A 22,116-nucleotide genomic window follows, 5' to 3' on the forward strand; every position below is an offset into this window, starting at 1 on the left:
CACAGCCTGCCAACACTGGCCTCCCTTGGCCCCAAATCAAGGCCTCTCTTAGCACCCATGTCATATGAAGATGACACCTCCTGAGTTGGGGTTGGGAGCTCTCCTCTTTGGACCTTGGATAGGAACAAAAGGAGAGCCTGCTGGATCAAGCCCAGCACCCTCTTCTCACTCATGAGATGCCCTAAAGGCAAACCCTGAGACTGAAAAGCATCACCGCCTGTGACCGTGGAATCAGAGCAAGCAGAGCCATTAGAGTGAATAACCATCAATAGTTTTATCCTCCTCCATGGATTTGTCCAATCCTCTTATAATGCCACCCAAGCGGGTGGCCATCTCTGCCTCCTGTGGAAGAGAGGTCCATAGCTCATGAAGAAGGACTGCCTTCTGTACATAAAAAAAGAGAGGCTGCCCCCAAGAGCTTTACCCCTCAAATCCTAGCCTTTGGGCAGGAGGCTAGGCCAGTGGCGGCTGCCCCGTTCTGAGTCCAGCTGGCAAGGTGCGGGGGAACGAGAAGGGCTAATGCCTTTTGCACACTGGAGCACAGGGGGTCTTGAAACCCGAACCGTCCCCTAAGCATGTCACATGTTAATAGCCAAAAAAAAAAAAGGAAGAATAAAGGAAAGAGAGGTTTTTAAATACCCATAATAAAAAAGGCCAGGAGCCCCTCCCCCCCCACCCCAAGGTCCCAGCAAAGGCCCCCAGCAGAAACCAGGCTGTGTTTTTCTCATTTGCAGGACCAGCCAGAGAGGAGAGTTCCCCCCTCCTCCCCCTCCCTATATCCTTGCAGCAGCCTGTTTCTCCTGCTGTATCTGCTACGGGGGGCAACGGGGGGGGTCTCCTTTTCATGCACCAGGCCCCTTTCGTTGTGCAGTCACAAGCAATGCACCCAGCGATGGGGTTGCCTCCTTCAGATCCAGGGTGGAAGCAAGAGTTCCTTTCTCTCTGCTTTTATTTTTTGGCCTGTGCAATATTATATCCTGAATGGATTATGGAATATTACATTTATTTGATATGAAGTTGTTTATTTTAATGTTACATTTTTTAATTATGTCTTAGTTGGATCAGACTGGTACACAAGCTGTGTTATGTATTTTGTTGTTTCTGCGGCTTGTAAAGCGCCTTGCATATAGTCCCACTCTCCAGCAGCGGGTTGGACTAAATGAACTCTGGGGTGCCCTTTCTGCCTCTGTGATGCAGGTATCCCTTACAGGGAATGCTGCAGCCTCTGAGTGCGCTGCCTCTGCTTTTGGCTTGGGGGAGGCAGGATGACACCCCCGGCAAATACTTCTTGTGCACTCAGCAAGGGGCGACTTGTGGCAAGTGGAACCTTATTTTTTTTGTAAAGCTTTAATTTATTTATATAATGTATATAAGACAGAGAACAGTTACAACAACGGGTAAAGATGAAAAAATGAAAAACAAAACTATGAAACAGGCACTTTGAATGAGTAAAGTTGCACATGGGTGAAAATTACACAGTCCCAAGTAAAGAATATCCGTTTTGTCTGATCTTCTAGATTTGCCAGGCTTGGACCAAGAGTTGTCTTGAAAGTGATACTTCCTTTGTATATGTAACAATGGAATTTCAAACCATATTCAAAGCATCTAGAGGTTCTAGCCTTTCTCAAAAACTCAAAGTGTGCCTAATTTTCTCCATTCCAGCTTTGTTCCAGAGGGTACCAAATATAAGATTTTGGGCTGTTTTCTGTTGAGTTGCAATGACTGTTTCAGCTGCCGAGGTCAATTCTTTTGACAGTGTTCAGCAATATTAATTCTGGATGACAAACAATCGTTTGTTTTGTAATATTTATCATTTCCATCAAAATCATGGATGTTTTAGCTGAGATTCCTGCATTGCAGGCGGTGGTCCTGGATGTCCCTTGAAATACTTTCCAACTCGACAACTCTGTGATTCTATGAAAATTAAATTTTTAAATTCTGAGGCCAGCCTTGCATTGAGACAAAGGAGAGGCGAGCCCTGGAGAAAACCCGCAGGAGCGTCTCTGACTTGGAGGGGAAAGAGGAGCTAGGATTGGGGGGGGGGGGGGCAGACTGAACTGAGCCATAAATCTCGGGTGCGGAATCCGAGGGAAAAGGCTCCCACCTGGAAGTCTCGGGCGGCTGCCGAAGGTTCCCTTTCTGGGGCGCCCCAGATTTGCGGGAAGCAGGGGCTCTGTCGGCCCCTCCTAATTGATGTCCGCTGGAGCTGGGGCTCTGCCAGGCTTGCATTGGCCGGGCGCCAGCGTTCTGTAATTTCGGAGCCAGGTGTGAAGCGATTTCTGTTCCGTCTTGTTCCCAAGCACCTACAGAAGCCTCTTGCGTCCCACTGAGGTGGGGGGGGGGTCTGCTCCAGCCTCCAGGAAGGAAACAGCTGTGCAGGTAGAAAGACGGGAAGACGACGGGGAGGGGGTGAGGAAACGGCCCAGCGGCAACAGAGTGCTTCTTGCACCCAGGTGCGATGACACAAGGCTGGGTGCCTGCCAGGGGGCACCCAGCCAGGCATGCGCCCACGAGGAAGAGCCCCCTTGCACTGTGAGGAATTGGGGGGTGGAGAGGAGGGGCTGAATCCCCCTCCAGTTTGCCCACCTTGCAGGCTGTGGGCTCCTCTTTCTATCCCAGCCTTGCGGTGGCTCTCCAGAGCCTCACCTGCTGACTTCTTAAGAACCAAAGAAGAGTCTAGCTTCTGGAGCAGGCCAAAGGGAGCCCATCTAGGCCAGCATTCTGTCCCCACAGTGGCCAACCAGATGCCTCTTATAGGAAATTCTGTTGGCTTTGGTACCTCTGCAAGACTTGTTCTGTCTGAGCCTGCTGACATCCCCCCTCCCTCTTCACTTTGGCTGCTCCTGTCTTGGCCACGTAAGGGCAGGTTGCTATTAGCATAGTAGCATACAGAGGGAAATCTGTAGGGCTGGGATGTTCAGTTGCTTAATCTAAAACAAAAGCCCCATAATGCGCTTTTGAAAAGGCGCCCCTGGTTAATCAGGCAACAAATGCACATTACTTCATAGAAACCACCAGAGCAACCTTGCAGATGTCAGTGATAAGATGGTCCCTCCGCTCAGGCTTACAATCTTAAAAGTCACAGCATGAAAGGAAAAGCTGTCGGAAGGGAGGAGGGAAAAAGCAGGCACCAGGCACTGTGCCTTAAAGTTACAGAATTTATGTCATGGCCAGCTGGAATGGAAAGATTTCAAGAAAAAGAGGAAGCCAAGGGAAGAGGGCTCTGGTGCTCTGGTCCTGCTTTCCGCAAGGCAGGTGGAGAGGCTCTGCAGGTATATACAGATTGAAACTTCAAACTCAGATGTCTTTAAATAGAAGCAACTGGGGACATATGGGTGCCCAAGCTGGCATTAATCTGGCAGGAGGGCATGTCATTGAGGACTAGCAAAGTGTGGCATCCCACCCCACGAAAGCTCGCTCACCTTGCCAGCTTGGATCCCAGCAAGCCTCTTGGCCAAGAATGATGCTGGACTCAGCAGCTTTTCTGCCCTCTCCCTTCCAGGGGCTGTTGGTCCTCTGGAAAGATCATTAGGGGATCCCAGAGTGCTTGATGAAGTGGTGAAAGGGGAGGGGCAGTGAGCACCAGTGAGGGGCAGGTGGAGAGGAGGAGGATTAGGCGCTGCTCAGACACTCGCCCTCCTTGTAGGCCTCCCTATGACTGGGAGCAAAGAAGCCAAGGGATCGACTTCCCTTCCAAAGGCCTTTAGGCATCCCTCACAGAAGGCTGATCCCCAGGCAAACTCATGGAGGTGAGGAAGGCTCTCAGTGGCCCCAAGCCCCAAGGGCTCTCTTCTCCCTCCAACACCAGATGATGTAAATGCCTCTGGGACACCCAAGTGGGGACTGCTGTTGCGCTCAGGTCTTGCTTGCTTGCGGGCTTCCCATGGGGGAATCTCGTTGGCCATGGCGATGGTGGATTAGATGGGCCCTCTTTGGCCTGATCCAGCAGCCAGGCTCTTCTTGTGCTGTCTGCATACTGTCTCCAGCACCAGAGGCCTCATTCCTCTGAATCCTTGTTACTGGGGAATCCCTAGCAGGAGAGCCCTTCTCTTAAGCTCTGGTCCTGATGGCTCTTGGGCTTCCCGTTGGGTCGTCTGCTTGGCCACTCACAGAATCAAAGAATCATAGAGTTGGAAGGGAATCTCAGCTGAAGCATCCAAAACAGAGGGCCATCCACCCGCTGCTTAAAAACCTCCAAGGAGACGGTTCAGGAAAAAAGCACCTGAAACTATCAAGGGGATGTAGCGGTTCCCCTGGGAGGAAAGGTCAACTTTTTAATTTAGAGAAAAGGCAAGAGCTGACATGACAGAAGTGCATTGAATTATGCCCGGCATGAGGAAAGTAGCAGGGGAAAGTTTTGCTCTTCTCATAACTTGTGAAAATCCAAGGAGCGGAAAGTTGGAACATTCAGGACAGATAGAAGTAAGAGATTCCTCATGCAGCAGGGCACGGTTAATCTGTGGAACTCCCTGCCACAGGAGGCAGGGATGGCCACCAACTGGGATGGCATTCGACAAATTCATGGAGGACAAGAGGGCTATTGATGGCTACTGGCCATTGTGCCTAGGCTTTGCCACCATGGTTGGAGGCAGCCATGCTTCAGAAAACCAGTCACTGGGAACCCCAGGAGGGAAGAGGGCTCTGGGGCTCTGGTCCTGCTCACAGATTCCCAGGCATATATCTGGCTGGCCCCTGTGAGGACAGGAGGCTGGGCTCAGTGGGCCACTGCCCTGATCCAGCAGACTCTTTCTTACTCAGGCCCTGAGCCTTCCCAGCGCTCCTCCCACCCCCCAATCTCCTTTGGATCGGAGCACCCAGCGGCCCCTCTCTTGTGTCAGCTGCATCTTGGGAGGAGCTGGCGGCCGGCCAGGTGTCATCACTTGCGGCAGTGCCCCTGCCGTGGGGGGGGGGGGAGGCGCGAGATAAGATCAGCCGCTTGAGGTGATGGCACCGTTTCAAATAAACCAGGCATGACCCAGAGCTCCTACTTCAAATGGGGGAATGGAATTGCTTCATCCGCTTGACAGCTCGCTCCGCGGAATGAAATTTATCTCCCCTTAATTGCCTCGGATCCCCAGAGAGAGGCTGCGTACGGTAATTCCGAGGAGATAATTAACATCAAATTAAAAAAATATGTGGCTCCGTGGCAAGGATCCGAGGGCCGAGCTGGGAAGGCACAGCCAGAGGTGTCCCCACCTCCAGGAGAGCTGATGGAGTGGCCACAATTGTGGGGGGCATGTGCTCAATTTTGGGGATGCAGCTTCTCTCCAGAAGGGATGAAGCACCCCACCTATGCTTTTGGAGGGGGGCACAAGGATCAGGACCACCCCCTCCCTGGTCCTTCCAGCAGGAAGCAGGTGGTTTTTGGGCTTGCAAGCCAGGCCTCTTTGGAGGCTCAAGGCAAGGCCAACTTCCTGCCCAGAGCAACTGCCTGGGCAACTTTGGACAGTGTGTGGGACATCCCGGCTTCCCCTCTTCTGCCCATCCCGACCACCGGCCTCTGCATCCTCTCTCAGTCCTTGCTCAGGACCAGGAAGGAGCCTCCCTTTGTGCCGGCACTGCTGGACAGAAGACCTCTGGAGGTGCCTTGGAGTGGGGTGTGCACTGCATGACTGTACTGTCAGCCTCCAGAGTGGGCAACCAGCCCTGGCAGGCAGCACGGCCAGTGGGCAGGGATGGAGTTGGGAGTTGTAGTCCCGGAGGGTGCCCCATTGGCTGCCCCTGCTGCAGAGTCCCTGCCTGCAGCCTCCAGGTTGCAGAGTCGCCTGAGGTGGCTTTTCAACAGCAGCACTTAACCTCCATCCAAATACATTTGTTTGCTAATAGGATTTCTTACCGTAAGGTCCCGGGGCAGGTTTCAACCCTATAATTATGCAATTACCAAAACGTTTATGAAGCCGTTACAATTAAAGAACAAGCGAAATAGATTAGAGCAGCATCTAAATTGCACCCATAGAGTTGAGTCCCTCAGAAGGTCCAGCCACCAATGGTTAGGTAGATCTCTGCAGAGAGGGACTTCCAGAATTTAGGGGGTCCTGCAGAGAAAGCCCCTCTCCTAGGCTGGCGTTCCCCATGTCTCTGAGGGTGGCAGAACCATTCTGAATACCAGTTGCTGGAAACCACAGGAGCAGAGAGTTGCCCTTGTGCTCCAATCGTGCTTGCAGGTTTCCCATAACGAGCATCTGGTTGTCCACAGTGAAAACAGGATGCTGGACAAGATGGGCCATTGGCTTGATCCAGCAGGCTCCTCTTGGGCTGTTTTTAAGAGGCAAGTTCCTAGTCCTCATAATCCTCTGAGAACAGGATGGCAGACTCAATGGGCCTGAACCAGCAAGCTCTTCTTACGGAAGCCACAGAAGGGGAGAATTCTCTTGGGCTGGGGACATGAAATGTTACTATTCGTTTATAATACGCCCTCTTACAGCATTGACAATATATCCAGGGGCAGCAAGCTATGTTGTGCAATGGGCAAGTTGGACGAGGTCTGCATAGGGTGGGCGAAGGTGCCCAACACCCGCCATTCGGATGACCCCTCCTGAGAGTTTGCACAGCTTTGTCTCCAGGCAAGCTTGGCTTCCTTTAGACTCCAGCAGCATCTATAAGTTGGTGGTGGTGCTGGTTTGGGGTTTGCTTTTTTAAAAAAGTACTGAGATTGGAGCAAATTTGCATTTGAAAGCTGGCGTGAGTCCCCCTCTGATTCTCTTGAGGGAACCTGCACAGTCCCTTTGATGTCCTCACCTCCCTTGGATCTACATCAAGGAGCCTCCCGAGGGGAGAAAAGCAGAGCCTCTGGCTTGGTGGGGAAATATTTGCACCTGGTTGCTGGGGTGTCAAGAGCAGGGTCACCAGGAGGCAACTGGGGGGAGAGAGAGGCAGCCCTCCAGGCAGAAGGTGTGAGCTTCCCTCTGCAGAGAGGGAGAAGCCTGCACCTCCATGAGGGCTGGCCTCTTGCTGGGGGGAACAACCCTGTCAGCATGGAGGAGGAGGAGGGGGACAGGGCTTACTGCAGGCCCTGGGCCCAAACCTCCTCAGCTTTCCTCTGAGCAAACTCCGGTCACATAAAGGACTGCTTCACGTGGTACAGACAAACTGTGGAACTCCCTCCCACAAGAAACAGTCATAGCCACCAGTCTGAATGGCTTTAAAGAGGATTGGAGATATTCATGGAGGAGGAGAGGGCTGTTGATATTCACTCGCTGTGGCGGCTCTGCTCTGACTGCCCAGTCAGAGGCAGCAATGCTTCTGAGTGCCAGTGGCTGGAAACCTCAGGAGGAGAGAGTGAGCCTCTTGGGCTCAGATCCTGCTTGTGAGTTTCCCTTTGGGGCATCTGGTTGGCTGCCATCCATGAGAAAAGGATGCTGGACCAGGTGGGCCATTGACCTGACCCCGCAGGCTCTGCACCAACACCTGACCTCCCTCCCTCTCCAGAATATTATTAACATGAGCTGTAGAAAGTGGGAACTCCCAACGCCATTTGTGGCAATGCTCGTGAGCCCACCCAGAGCATCCAGGACCGTGACCCGGTTTGTCCTCCAAATTCCTCCCTTCCTGTGGGTGGCTTCTGGAAAAGGAAATGGTTTCTGGTAATGCCTCTCCCCCAAGATTCAAGGTGAATTGGGGTGTAGGGTGCAGGAAAGTGCCGCAGAGTACTCCTGCTTGGCATGCAGAAGTAGGTCCCAGGCTCAGTCCTCCAGTGGCATCTGCAGGTTGGGCCTGGGGAGGGATGGAGGCTCCCTCCTACATCCAGGGGAACTGTCTCTCTCCCCCAGGGGCAGAAGCAACCCAGAGCAGCCCCAACCCCTGCAGGAACCCCCTTCCAATTCTGTGAATCTTTAGCTGTGATGGCAGGGGGCTGGACTAGATGACCCTTGGGGATCCCTTCCAACTCTATGGTTCTGTTATTTATTTTCAGCACCCTTACAGCCCCCCACCCCACTTTCTTCCCTGGGCTTCGTGCAGGGACTTGCTCTATGGCACTGCTGCTGCTGCTGCTGCTGCTGGTTCTCCCTGGTGTAATGAATGAGCTGTCAAGCCAGGAGTGAGCGCCTCTTCTTCCTCCTGGCAAAGGCTCCCTTTTTCACACCCTTCTACATGGAGGTAGAGTCCCTCTTCGTTGGGGTGGGAGGAGAGGAGGGTGCCTTACCCCTGAGCCACAGTTCCCTCCTCAAAGGACGTCTGCCGGGGATGCTTGGGGGCACCTTTCTCTCAGGGCCAGGGTGGCACGCTTGGCTCCTTCTGGCTCCACAGATCTGCCCCACAATAGTCCCTCCAAGATGGGGCTTGAGCCTGGTTCGCTGGTCGCTCTCTGGACCTTGCCAGTGGCCTACCTAGTCCAACATCCTGCTCTCACAATGGCCAACCAGATGCCTGAATGGAAAACCCACAGGCAGAGCCCTTTCCGCTCCTGTAGTTTCCAGCAGTTGGCATTTGGTAGCATTGCTGCCTCCCCACCCCTTCATCTGGGGTGCCCTGTTGTGGGGTGACATGCAGAAGAAGCAGGGTTGCAGAACACACACACACCCCGGTCCTCCTTCATGGCAAGTATCTCTCTTTCCAGGACGCCCTGTGCCTGGGGAAGAGACGCAGCTGGCAGCAGTGAGTGGGGAGAAATGTGCATCTTGGGGCGGATAAGACAATGGGCTGGAAAATCTTTCCTGCTCTTTGCTGGCAGGAGGACCTGCCTGGGGAGGCAGCCGGTAGGAGAAGCCTCATCTGGAAAGAGAGAGAAAGAGAGAGGTCTTGCCTGGCCCACGGGCAGCGGAACAAACTACGCCCAGGTTTGCAGCTGGCCAGCTGTGGCCCATCCCCACCTCCCATCTCCTGTCAGAGGCTCGGAAACGCTGAGCTAACTCCGATCAAGGCTTGAGATTTGTTGTTGAAGGTGCAGGGCGGGGGGAAGAGGACGTGGAGAGGTGCCTGCCCAGCTGGGCTCTCTGCAGATTTGAGATGGATTGCGGAGTCGCAGCTCCCTGAAATGTGGGATGTCCCTCTCGAGCCAGAGAGCCAGCGAGAGAGCCCATCAACCCTGCCTTGAACTCCCAGAGCTGAGCCTCTCCCCGTTTCTCTGGCCTGCTCCCCCCACCCTCCTGGTGCCCCCGCCTCCTCCTCTCTGGGTCCCTGCAGCAACTCCTTGGAACGCTCCTGCTCCTGCTCCACCAGCACTGGTAATGTCTGGCCAGCGGTTCCGCCAAGAGCTAGATCATGTTGAGGGCGTGGAGGGGAGGGAGGGGAAGGACGGGGGCTTCCTCCCCTTCGACCCTCTCCTCCGGAGGAGGAACCAGGGAGGAGGAAGAACAGGCGCGGAAAGGATGGATCCAGGCCCCAGGACAGGCCCCGGCCACCTTCGGAAGGCATTCAGCCCTTGAAAAAGACACGTCCCAGCGCCTGTGAATAGGAGGGAGGCAGAGCAAGCGCCCAGATTAAGACCTGCCGCTCGCCCAAGGCTGAAGCAGCAGGGAGGCGCTTTTGTGGTGTCCGGACAGGAAGTGAAAGCTCCCTCAGTCTCTCTCTCTCTCTGCCCTTGTAAAGCCTCCCCAGGTCACCCTTGACTCTTCCTGTTCTGCCGAGGTTATCCATAGTTGCAAGATTTGGGACAGATAGAAGAAAGTCCTTCTTCACGCAGTGCACAGTTAAACTGCGGAACTCGCTCCCTCAGGAGGCAAAGATGGCCACCAACTTGAATGGCTTTCAGAGAGGAGTAGACACATTCCTGGAGGAGGCTAGTAGCCCCCAGGGCTCAGCTCTGCACAGCCAGAGGCAGCGATGCTTCTGAATGCCAGTTGCTGAAAACAGCAGGCAGGAGGGGAGAAGGCTCCTGTGTTCGAATCCTGCTTGCAGGTTTCTCCCAGGCATCTGGTCAGCCCCTGCGAGAACAGGATGCTGGACTAGATGGGCCACTGGCCTGATCCAGCAGGCTCTTTCTTCTTAGGTGGGTGCTGCTCCATGGCTGCCGCAAGCACTTCCTGCCACTGCAGGATTCTGCATCTGTTTCAGGTTTTGGCAGCAGCAGAATTAGAAGCTTGGGTTTGTTTGAGTCTGCCAAGGAGGTTTGACAGCATGTGGGCAGCAGCCACCACAGTCGTGGAAAACAGCGAGGCTTTTGTGGCTGGGCTGGGGAGCGTGTGCTTGCCTGCAGTGGCTCTTTGGCCTTCCCCCACCATTGCATATTGTGCAAGCGCTGCTTTGTTTGCGTGACTCGAAAACGGTTGCAGAGGATTCAGCCTTTTTTTGCAGAACAGCATTTTGATGACTTGTTGGTAGCTCAGCGGAACGCTGCCCCCAAATGCCACACCTCCACCCCTTCTGCTGAGCCTGCACCTTCTGGTGCCCTCTCTGGCAGGGACATGCCCTGGAAGTGGGCGAGCCAGAGCGCCAGTGGGGATGAAGCCACTCTCCTGCTTCCCAGATCATCCTGCCCACCTCTTTTGCCAGGCTTGCACCCACGTTCTCCTCCCCCAGGGACAGAGCAGCTGCCTGGTTCTCCTCCTGCAGGTGGGATTCAGCCCAGCCCTGCAGCTCAGGGTGGCCAGGTTGCCAGCCCCTGCACCACTCCTGCTGCAGAGCCCCGATGGCCTGCCATGACCTCAGGGGCCAGACCTCCAGCCAGGAGTGGGCGGCAAATAGGCCCGTTGCTCAGTGGTTCCCAAACCTTTTCAGGCCCCCACCCCCTTGTTTCCACAAACTCCTACCCAGAGCCCCCTACCCTATAAAAAGCATTATTCAGCATAGTGGTCTTCCCGAACACAATGAAATTCATAACAGGAACAATTGGTTGCACATTTATTCAAAATCCGGTTGGAACTATTTAACTTAATTCAACAAAACGGGTGAAATTGATGCAGTAAAACCAGCTTTCCCAGTCCGACAGTCCTTTGCACCTCCAGTGCCCTTCTGCTGCCCCCTTGCCAGGAAACTGCACTGCCCCAGGGGGTGACACCACCCACTTTGGGAACCACAGGGGCAGCTGCATGGTCAGGGCAGCAAAGAGATGGGGCTGCCTCCAGTTTCCCCTGGTGTGCAAATGTGGCCAAGTGGAGCGCTTGGCTCAGGGTCTCTCCTGTCCTGATGTTTTAATCACCTGTTAAGTGCTCCGAGGAGCCTCTGCCAGCAAAGGAGGAAGGGAGGCTCTGGCAGCCACTTTCACCAGCTCCTTGCCAGGAGAGCTTTTGGGCCTTCTGAAGGGCCCCACCTCATCTCCTGCCCCCACCGGGTCCTGTGCTGCAGCTGCCGAGCTTTGCTGCCAAGGGGCTGGCGAGGTTGACCTTTCCCAGTCAAGGCTGGTGTCAACCCTGTGCTGGCTCTCTCACTCCCAAGCGCTTCAGACAAACTGTGAAAGCCAGCCAAAAGGTGTCAGGAATTAACAGAGGGGAGGCGATCAGTAAAACAAGCCTCCTTTCGAGGTGGTCCAGGGAACGTGAGCTGCAGGGGAAGTTTGTGCCTCTGGGGTGTGTGGCACAAAGCCCCAAGTCTTGGCCGGATCCTGCCACCTCTTTCCCCCCATGCACAGATTCTCCCAGCACCGCCTTCTCTCTGCAGCAACACCCCAACGCTTCCCTGGACCCAGAGAAACCCCTTGAACGGAGGTTATTCCCACAAGAGGCACCTGGGTGATCACTCTGGGAAGAGGACGCTGCACTAGAGGGGCCCCCACTGGCGTGATCCAGCAGCCTCTTCTCATGTTCGTACGTCCCACAAACCCGGTCGCGGGATTTATGACGCACCTGGTGCCAAAGAGTGCATTATCGTCCTTCGCACCCTCACAGCCGCACCACAAGGTAGGCCAGGGCGAGCCACGCTGTCTTGCCAGGGGCTCAGGCCTGCCAGCATCTCCAGTCAGCACTCTGCCCTCTGTCCCCCATCCAGACCCGTCTCCTGTCAGGTCCGCTGGGTGGGGCAGGGGAAACATTTCCAGTTGCAGGATCGAAACTTTAGGAGCTGGGCTTCAGCTCGCAAGGACGGAGGGGGAGAAGCCATGAGCCACAAAGGGCCAGCGCCAGAATTGGTGGGCCGCAGTCCCTGCCCAAAACCCAGAGTGATCCAGAAGGGGAGTGGACTCTCAGAGGACCTTGGCAGCACCAGTTCCATCCTGAGCACCCCACACGGTTCCCTTTGAGCTCTGTTTCTAGGCTCCCTTTCACAGGGCGGCTTTTCAGACAGGAGTGGGTTTTTTTCCCTGCTGACAGATGCCGTTGGGGATTGACGCTGGCATCTCCTTCATGCAAGGCCCGTGCCCAGACTTGGATGCTCAGAGGGTGCTCCCATACCCCAACCCTTTAAGGCAGGCCAGGTGGGTTGCTGGCCAGTTGTGGCACGTCCGAGGCCTCCCCGCCTCAGCTGCGTCCCACAGACACCCCCTCTTGCTCACTCTCTGCCCCCACCGGTAGACCCACGCTTGTTGGGGGGAGAGCAGCTCCTCCCCCCTCCCCATTGCAGCCTGTTCCCTGCTTCCTGCCGGGTGGGGGGCAATGTCAGGCCAGGGAGGTCACGGCGGGGTGAGGCAGCTGATGGCCCATGCGCCAGGGGACTCCGATTACCCTGTGGCAGAGAGGAAGCTGGCAGCTGGAGGGGGCAGGGGAAGTGCAAGCACTTCCTCTCTCCCGGGCAGAGCAGAGCTGCCTTTCCCCACCAGCCCAGGCAGCTCTGAGTCAGCCTCCACAGGGAGCCACCTGGGCCAGGCCAGTGCCCCTCACCGCCTCCCTCTTGGCCCAGAGAGTGCTGGGGGCCTCTCTGCTAGTGCTGCTTGTGGGGCACGCTTCTTCCCCCTTGATCCTTCTCCTGGCCAGCAGGCATCCCCTCTCGCAGGCCAGGCCTCCGGTGCCCACGGTCAAGGACATCTGTGCCCAAAGGGCTCACCATCTTCTCTGCAGGCAGGGGAGGGCCGTACAGCGTCTGTCTTGCAGGCAGCAGGCTCCAGGTTCAACCCCCAAAGGCATCTCCAGGTCATAATAATAATAACTTTATTGTTCATATGCCACCCATCAGACTAGGTTGTCCCAGCCACTCTGGGCAGCTCCCAACAAAATATTAAAAACACAATAAAACATCAAACATTTAAAACCTCCCTGTACAGGACTGCCTTCACGCGTCTTCTAAAAGTCAAATAGTTGTTTTATTTCCTAGACTGGGAGAGACTCCTGCCTGAAACCCTGGAGAGCTGCTGCCAGTCAGTGTAGACACTATTGTGTTAAATGAACCATTGGTTTGACTGGGTATAAGGCCACTTCCTAGGTTCCTGTTTCAGCCTTTTATTGAGAGCCATGAGGACTAGAATCTTCCTTTACTTTCACGGAAAGGTCTGTAGCTCAGTGAAGGATGCAGCGCAGAACGGGACAAGATGGGAGGAGCTGAGGACACAGGGGGAACAGCTGTCCGGCAGCCGTCTTCCATCCTGCGGCTTCCCATCTCATTTTTTTCTCAGACTCTTGAGGCTCCTGTGACTCCTACATGGCAGGGGGTTGAACTGGATGACCTTTGGGGGTACTTTCCAGTTTTACAGTTCTGTGACTCCTTTGTCTGGCAGGCATTGCAGTCAGCCAGCATGGGCACTTGCCATGTGGGGTGGGTGGGTCTACATTTTCACCTTGAAATCCCTTCTGGGGGGACCTGGCCACAGCAGAAGCACCAATTCCCTGAAGTGAAGGAGGGCAGCAGGAAGGAGGGCACCCCCCCCAAAAAAAAGAAAAACACCACCTTGCTTTTTTGTGCCTCTGAAATGGGCATGGAGGAGCAGGAGTCTGCACCAGCAATGCTGGGGTGCCTGCCCTCCCTTCTCTCCCTCCCCAGCCCAGGTTCCCTCCTCTCACTTCCCTCAGCAATGAGGGATGTTGGCTCGACCGCCCTACAGGCTCTCTCTCGGAAGCCCTGTCCATCAGAGCCGAGCCTGTCAAGGATCACAGCCCTCCCAGGCTGGTGGAAGAAGGAAGGATTTCTTCACCCGGGTGCGTCACTGGCTTGGAACATGGGACAGTGATGGCTGCTGGCGTAAGAGGCTTTGGGAGGAGTGGACATATCCGAGGAGGAGGAGAGGGCTGGCAGGGGCTGCTGATCTTGATGGGCACATGGAGCTTCCACATCCAGGCACAGTCTACCCCAGGGGTAGGCAACCTAAGGCCCGTGGGCCGGATGTGGACCAATCGCCTTCTCAATCCGGCCCGTGGACAGTCCTGGAATCAGCGTGTTTTTACATGAGTAGAATGTGTCCTTTTATTTAAAATGCATCTCTGGGTTATATGTGGGGCACAGGAATTCGTTCATTCCCCCCCAAAAAAATAAATATATATATAGTCCGGCCCCCCACATGGTCTGAGGGACGGTGGACCGGCCCAGGGCTGAAAAAGGTTGCTGGCACCCGGTCTACCCTCTTGAACACCATTCACTGGGCAGCTGCAGCAGGAAAGGGGTGTCCCTTTCGAACCCTGCTTTGGGTGTCTTCTTGGCCACTGTGGAAAGCAGGGTGCTGGTCTGGTCCAAGAGCCTCCTGGATCAGGCCAGTGGCCCATCTGGCCCCTCATCCTTTCCTCACAGTGGCCACCTAGATGCCCAAAGGGAAACCCGCAAGGAGGGAAAGGGTGGCACAGTTTTGGCCAGCCTTGGCCAACCTGGTGCCCATCGGAGGCTCTCCTACGGGTTGCAGGAGTGGGGCACCTTGGCAGCTTGCCCTGCCAAACCTGGAAAGCCTCTTTCCTGGGCGGATCCAACATGTGGCTGGAACAGGCCCTCATGCTGGAGCACCCTAAAATGCTCCCCTTTTCTGTATCTACATTCCCACCTGTTATTGTATTGAACTCTTTTATTGTTTCAACTGCTTCAAAGGTTTGCCAGGTTTAGAGATTGATATAGAAATTGATAAAGAGAGATACGATGGTTTAAATACAGGTGCATAAAAGGGAAGGTCCCAGAGCTGAGTCCAGCTCGGAAGTCCGTTTGCTGTCGTGAGTAGTCGCAGCGGGCAGAGAAGTTTCTCGGATCATGTTCTCATAATGCCACAAGAGCCGCCCCCTCCATCGGAGGTTTGGCATCTCCAACTCGAAGCTCTGAGGATCTGGAGAACAGGATATCCCGCTGTTCCTCCAAGGAGCCCACAATGGTGTGCACCTTCTCCCTCTCTCCCTTCAATCTCCACAACAACCCTGTAGAGTGTGAGCCTGAGAGACAAGTGACCAGGGCGAAGTCGGCTGGTGAGCTTCCTGGCTGAGCAGGAATTTGATCCCAGGCCTTCGCTCAGCACACTAACCACTATGCCCCACTGCTTCTCTCCTTAGCCACAGATGCCCTCTCCTCTCCTGGCCAACGGCCCAGCAGCCTGTTTAGTGTCGGAGAGGTTGGTTGCTGCCGTGTTGCCAGCAGGACTCAAACCCGGGTCTCCCTCTGGCTCTGCTACGTGCCTGCGCCCTGTCCCGTCCCCCCTGCCCAGACAATGCCCTCTGACCTCTGTATCTTGTTGTGTGTCCCCACCCCCTCCATCTCTCTCATCCTGGCTCCTCCGTAGGTCATTGCGGCGGACTGCAAGCGGGTCACTGTGCTGAAGTATTTCCTGGAAGCCCTCTGTGGCCAAGAAGAGCCATTGCTGGCATTCAAGGGTGGAAAGTATGTGTCAGTGGCCCCCGTCCCAGACGCCATGGGAAAGGAAGCAGCCAGCCAAGAGGGAAAACAACTGGAAGATCAGGTACCGGAGGGCGGGGGGGGGGGAGAGATCAGCGCAGGCAACAGCAGGAGCAATTGCCCCAGCGGGGCCTGGGCTGGCCGCGCTCCCCGCTATTTATAGCTGGCCAGGAGGAGGAGGAGGAAGACCAGCCTTTGGGGGGGGGTCCTGCTGCTGCCGCCGCTGCACTCATATGTGCCCCTTCCTGCCAGCAGCCTTTATTTCTCTGTCTCTCTCTGTCTCTCTCTCTGGCAACAGCGATGAGTTCCAGATGCGCTTTCCAAATAACGATTCCTTTCAGGGTGGGGGGCACAGCTTTAATAACGTGCAGCTCAGGCCCAGCAGGAAAGGGTTGGGGGGGTGGGAGGCAGAGCAGGGTGAGGGTTCAGGCTCAGGATCGAGTTTATTGGGACGGTGGAGGGGGGGTGAGAAGCAGCGCCGAACAGCAGCCCACGTACAGGAAGAGAGGGGCTTGGTGCTGGCTCTTCTCTCTCCCCCCCCCCCCGCCTCCTCTTCCCTGCCCTCCCTTTGACTCTCGCGCTCTCTCTTTCACACACACACATCCTGATGTGATTAAGGAATTTCTCCTCTTGTTTTTCTGCCCCGGCTTGTTCCTGTAGCCCGGGGTTCTCTGCAGGCCCTCCGTGTGTGAGAGTGTGTGAGCGCTTGGTGTTCGTTCAGCATCCCTGCCAGCTGCTCTGCAAGGCTGCGCTTGCCTTGAGGAGGATCTCGCAGGAGGTCAGAGAACGGGAAGCGGGTGGGAGGCAGAAGAAAGTCCTCCTTCGTTTTCCACAGAGTTAAACTGCGGAACTCGCTCCCACAGGAAGCAGCCACCAGCCTAGATGGCTTTAAAAGAGGATGGGACAGATTTGTTTATTTATACCCCTCCTTTTTCCCTGACCGGGACACAAGGCGGCTTACAGATAAAATCCGCAGAGGAGGACCGTTCTGGTCGCCTCACCTGAAAGAGGATATTTTAGAGCAGGGAGAAAGATCAGAAAAGGGCAGCCCAAATAATTGAGGGAATTGAGAGACTCCCCCGTGAAGGAAGGTTGCAGCTTTGAGGATTACTTTAGAGAAAAGGCGAGTGAGAGGCAACACAATAGAAGTTTATAAAAGTCATGCATGGCATAGAGAAAGCAGATAAAGAAAAGTCACTCATAACGTGAGAACTCAAGGATATGTGTTGAAGCTGAACGTTGGGAAATTGAGGATGGATAAAAGAGAGTCCTTCACGCAGTGCTGAGTTGAACTATGGAACTCCCTCCCACTGGAGGCAGGGATGGCCACCAACATGGATAGGTTTAAAAAGAGGATCAGACAGATTCACAGAAGAGGAGAGGGCTGTCAGTGGCTACTAGCCCAGGGGCTTGGCTCTGCCTCTGCGGTCAGAGGCAGCAATACTTCTGAATCCCAGTTGCTGGGAACTGCAGGAGAGGAGAAAGGGCTCTTGTGCTCAGATCCTTTCCACCCCTTTCCCAGCAGTAGCAGCAGGAGGAGTTTCTTGCAGTGAGGAGGCGAAGGGGTGAGCCACGGTGCAGCGTCTGCTCCCAAGGATCCCTGGGAATTGTAGTTCCCTAAAGGGGCTCCCATCCTTCTGTAGCGAGATCAACCGTGCAATTCCCAGTGTTCATGGTGGGAAGATGGAACAGGGAGGGGGGACCAAAAGCGCTGCATATAGCTTGCTAGCTTTCCTTTGTTGCAGTTGTCCTTCCCAACCGCCCTTTCTTTTCTTCTTCCTCCCCTCCTCCTGGCTGGTGACAAGGAGGACGATGTCCGGATCGAGGCTTTTGAGGACGACTCGGAGGCTGACGGCAGCGGCGGAGAGCTGGACATCAGGGAGCTGCGGGCCAAGAAGCAAGCGCTGACCAGGAAGGTGGCCGAACAGCAGCGCCGGCAAGACAAGATCCAGGTTTGCATTGGGGCGCGTGGTCAAATTGTAAAGCTGGAAGGGGTCCCCAGAGGCATCTAGTCCAACCCCTGCAGCACAGGAATCTCAGCTTGCATGCATGTATCCATTTACTTATAGCAGAGGTAGGAAGCTTCAAGCCCCAAATACGGCCCTCCAAGCCTCAGCACCCAGCCCTTGGAAATCTCCCAAGCCCCTTTCTAGCTCTGTTTAATACTTCACGTGGTTTTGGGAGGTGTCTGAGTGTCTGCAGAAGCTAGCCTAAATTAAATGTGCATAATTTGCCCTTGCCTCTGGCCCTGCACATGGGGCCCCTGGAAGGGAATGTGGCCCTAAGGCCTGAACAGAAGGTTCCCTGCCCCTGGCTTTAAATATTTCCTAACAGCCTTTCATTGAAAATGTTCCAAGGTGGCATATCACACATTTCATGCAACATATAGGTGGAATTCTTTTTTTAAAAAAAAACCCAACAGATGAGTTTAACAAACGTACAGCAAAAATAAGCTGTGAACAAAAAACATAAAATACACGAGGTGCGGCTAGAAATAAGCTTTCCTTCCTTTCTCCTAACACTACATCTCGTGAGCATCCAGAGAAGCTGAATGTTGGGAGATTCAGGACACAGGGGGGAAACAACTCCTTCACACAATGCAAAGTTAAATTGTGGAACTGACTCCTGCAGGAGACAGCGATGGCCACCAACCTGGATGGCTTTAAAAGAGAATTAGACAAGTGGGTAGATTAGCCTCAGTGGTGATGCCAACCGCACATCTCTGGGAAGCTTTTGGGAGCGCAATCCCAAGAACCATCAGGGCGGCACACCCTCCCCCCTTGCTGGGCCAGGCGGATCATTGGGCAAGTCGGGGGCAGCAGCCTCCAGGACCAAGGTGGCAGTCCTAAAGTCCCTAACCGCCTCTGCATTGAGAATCTCACGCAGGACAGGAGCTGAACTGGAAGGCTTTGCTGCGCCTGAGTCCCACATCCCCCAAACCGCAGCAGAGCTCACCACGACACCCCCCCCCCCCATTCGTAGTCCTGTTGATTCTGCTGTAAACCGACCTCTACAGATGAAGGGTGGTGGGCAAATTTAATTCATTCATTGATTAATAGAATGAAATAAACGGCAGTTCGAAGCACCACCGTGCCAACTGCAGGGGAGAGAGAGAGTGTCTGTGCCCTAGGGCGTTGGCTGGCTTGCCTCTGGAGCCTGCAGGCTGGCTGGCTGGCTGGCTCCCTACAGCCAAGAGAAATTCCTCCTCCCTCCTTCTCTCTCTCTCTCTCTCTCTCTCTCTCTCTCTCTCTCTCTCTCTCCCCCTGCCCCAAATTCTCTCTCCTTGCAGTGCCCAGGGCCCTCTTCACTTCCATAACTCTTCATTTCCCAGCCTTGAACGCCAGCCAAACACATCTGTCTAGCCATATGCGTGAACTCTGGAGTCTGTGCCGAGGTGGTTGTAAAACAGGGCCGCTGAAGGCCCTACTGGGAGAGCAGCGCACATGTGTACCCGCCGGCTGTTGGCTGCGGGCCCAGAACCACCAGCGCTCTCTCTTGTGCTCTCTCTTTCTCTGCTCTCCAGGCCCACCATGGCCCAATGGTTGAGGCTGCAGCCAGCCAGCCGCTCTGCCTGCCTGCCTGCCTGCCTGCCAGGAGGAGAGGAGAGGAAGAAAGGGCCCTGCGTTCTGGCAAGCCAGAGCGACCCAGCACATGAGGCACAGGGGAGAGAGAGCGTGAAGCTCGCTTGGCTGGAGCCGAGGCTGCAAGGAGAGCTGGCAGGGAGCCGTGCGCCCTCTGGGTGGGTGGCTCTGCCATCCTGGGCCACTCCAAAAGCAGCAAGAGATTGGGAGGGCAGCAGGACCTGGCACAGGCAAGCCAAGGAGGGCACCCAAGGTGGCAAGCCACGCAGTGCCTAGTTAAAATTGTGGAACTCCTTCCTGCAGGATGGCCCCCAACCTGGATGGCTTTAAAAGAGGGCTGGAGAGATTTGTGCCGGAGGAGAGGCTGCCGATTGCTCCTAACTGCAGTGGCTCCGCTTCGTCTCCACAGGATGAAGCAGGAGAAAGCAGAAATGCCACGGAGATTTCTCCTCAATACCCAAATGAGAGCGGCACAGCAAGCGGGGCGGGGGGGGGGGAGAGAGAGAGCATTCTCTACGTAAAGACCACTGCCAGGTCAGCAAAGGCCACGGAAGGAGAGGCGGCAGCAGCAGCAGGGCTGGTAGCCAGGCCAAAAGGGCCAGAGTTTGGCCCCAAATCCAGGCAACTGTCGGAGGCAGTAAATGCTTTCGGATAATAGTTTTTGGGATTCGTAAATGGGGAGAGCATTTGGGACGCGGGTGGCACTGTGGGTTAAACCACAGAGCCTAGGGCTTGCCGATCAGAAGGTCGGCGGTTCGAATCCCTGCGACGGGGCAAGCTCCTGTTGCTCGGTCCCTGCTCCTGCCCACCTAGCAGTTCAAAAGCACATCAAAGTGCAAGTAGACAAATAGGTACCGCTCCAGCGGGAAGGTAAACGGTGTTTCTGTGCGCTGCTCTGGTTTGCCAGAAGCAGCTTAGTCATGCTGGCTCCCTCGGCCAGTAAAGCAAGATGAGCGGCGCAACCCCAGAGTCGGTCACGACTGAACCTAATGGTCAGGGGTCCCTTTAACCTTTACCTTTAAATGGGGAGAGCAGATGATCTTGCACTCAGGTCCTGCTTGCTTATGGGCTTCGCATTGGGGCATCTGCTTGGCTACTCTGAGAACAGGATTTTGGACTAGTATGCCCCCCCCCCCCGCTCTAATCCAGGCTGTTTTGATATTCTTGTGCCGTGGGAGGACACTCAACTCCCCATAAGTTCAGAGGCACCATGTGAGTCTCTCTCATGCGTTCTGAGGCAGAATCTTGGCCATCCAAACCTGTCTCAGACTGGGCGGGGGGGGGGTGTCATTTAGCCAACAGAAGGAGCGCTTTGCACTCTTTCTGCCCCCCACCCCTCTGACCGGTCCTTTGTCTGCCTGGAGTGGAGGCATTTCCTGCCCAGCTGAAACATTCCCACCTGAACCATAACAAGCTCTTCCTCTGGGCACTGCGGAGCAGGGCAGCAGCTCTCCCCAGGGGGGCTGCCCTGAATAGCCACGCTCCCGCCCCCCTCGCCAGGTCCAGCTGTGGGCGGGTGGGCTGCGGGGAGACACTCTGCCTATATTTAGCCCTCCTCCGAGTCGTCCAGCACGTGCGCACGCGGACGGACAGCCAGGCACCTGCCAGCGGCGGAAGGGCAACCCCCACCCAGGCGGCTCCAGGGCGGGCGCAGTGACAATAAACAAGCGCCACGGGGCATCCGGCAGGGCGGCGGAACCCGCCGCTCACCAGTTGCCAAGCCTCTCTCGTGGCATGGAAGTTTGGGCCTCCTCTGCGCCCCTTCCCTCTCTTCCCCAGCGACGCCTGCAACTTTGCACGCGCTCAGGGACAGTCTTCCCCAGGAAACTGTTTTCCCTCTTCCCCAACCTGCAGCAGGAAGGGCAAAGCAGCTTTGCACGCCCTCAGTTGCCATTCTTCTCAAGGAAGCCTTTTGGGGACGGGTTCTAGCGGAGGGGGCACCCGGCTGCCTCTGGGTGCCCCTGCAGCCACCTGTCTGCTGTTCCACAGCCTTTTCCACCCCTGTTGCAGACGCCCCTCTCTCTGGCCCAGCCGGATGTCGCCGCTCCCCCCCACCCCGAACCCCCTCGGCCAGCCCCTGTCAAACACAAACAAACCTCCTCCTGGCCTCTGAACCCTGCTGAGGCGAGTTCCCCTCCGGCTCCTTGAACGCAGGGGAGGGGGGACTTGGCACCCTCCCCAGCACCACCACCATGCGCATCCTGTCGTCCTCTCCCTGGCCAGCCCAGGGGGGCAGGATGGGACGTGACGGCCGGCACAGGCCTCGCTCAGCCTTGCCAGGAGCCCGGGAGTCTGGGCCAAGGAGCCTGGGGAGGGAGGGCGGCACCTCCTGGGCACCGGATGCGCATGTCAGGGGCACGGCAGGAGCAGCTCCTCCCACCGGGAACATGCGTGACGTCGTGGCAGTATTTTTACATTCCTCGCTGTGCCGTTCCTGCAAAGCTAAATGCGGACAGGGCTGGAGGAGCAGTTCAGGGTGGGTGGGTTCGCAAGTGCCGCCTCCTCAGCTCCCGGGACATAAAAATAAAAAGCAGAAGAACCTGAGCAGGGCCTGCTGCATCAGGCCAGCCGCCCATCTAGTCTAGCCTCCTGGTCTCGCAGTGGCCAGTCAGATGCCCCAGCAAGCAAGGCCTGAGCGCAACTCTCCCCTCCTGCGATTTCCAGCAGCTGGGATTCAGGCTCCGACTGTGGCGAGAGAGCACAGCCCTTGTGGCTAGCCACCCTCCGTAGCCCTCTCCTCCTCCTCCTCCTCCTCCTCCTCTGTGAATTTGTCAAATGCTCTTCTAAAGCCATCCCAGTTGGTGGCCATCACTCTCTCCTGCATGAAAAGGACTTTCTTGTATCTGCCCTGAATCTCTCGACACTCCACACGTCCAGCAGTTCTAGTGTAGGAGAGAGGGAGGGAAACTTTCCTTTATCCGCTTTCTCCAGGCCA

General features: G+C 55.6%; 1 protein-coding gene and 1 long non-coding RNA gene across 5 annotated transcripts in view; one reads left to right on the plus strand and one right to left on the minus strand.

The window, feature by feature from the left end:
• Window positions 1-22,116, plus strand: part of SMG6 (SMG6 nonsense mediated mRNA decay factor) — an 87,677-nt gene that overhangs the window by 58,021 nt on the left and 7,540 nt on the right. For all 4 annotated transcript variants that reach the window (XM_079955400.1, XM_079955401.1, XM_079955402.1 and 1 more), the window contains exons 14-15: window positions 15,488-15,664; window positions 17,406-17,552. In XM_079955400.1, the coding sequence (XP_079811526.1) occupies window positions 15,488-15,664; window positions 17,406-17,552 (324 nt within the window). The remainder of the gene's footprint in view (window positions 1-15,487; window positions 15,665-17,405; window positions 17,553-22,116) is intronic.
• LOC307204360 lies at window positions 1,913-15,480 on the minus strand. Its single transcript, XR_013833636.1, has 2 exons — window positions 14,531-15,480; window positions 1,913-14,498 (listed from the first exon to the last, which is right to left on the minus strand). It is a non-coding gene; the product is annotated as an uncharacterized lncRNA (long non-coding RNA).

This window comes from Podarcis cretensis, assembly GCF_951804945.1.
Source record: "Podarcis cretensis genome assembly, chromosome: 15".
Taxonomy (NCBI): Eukaryota; Metazoa; Chordata; class Lepidosauria; order Squamata; family Lacertidae; genus Podarcis; species Podarcis cretensis.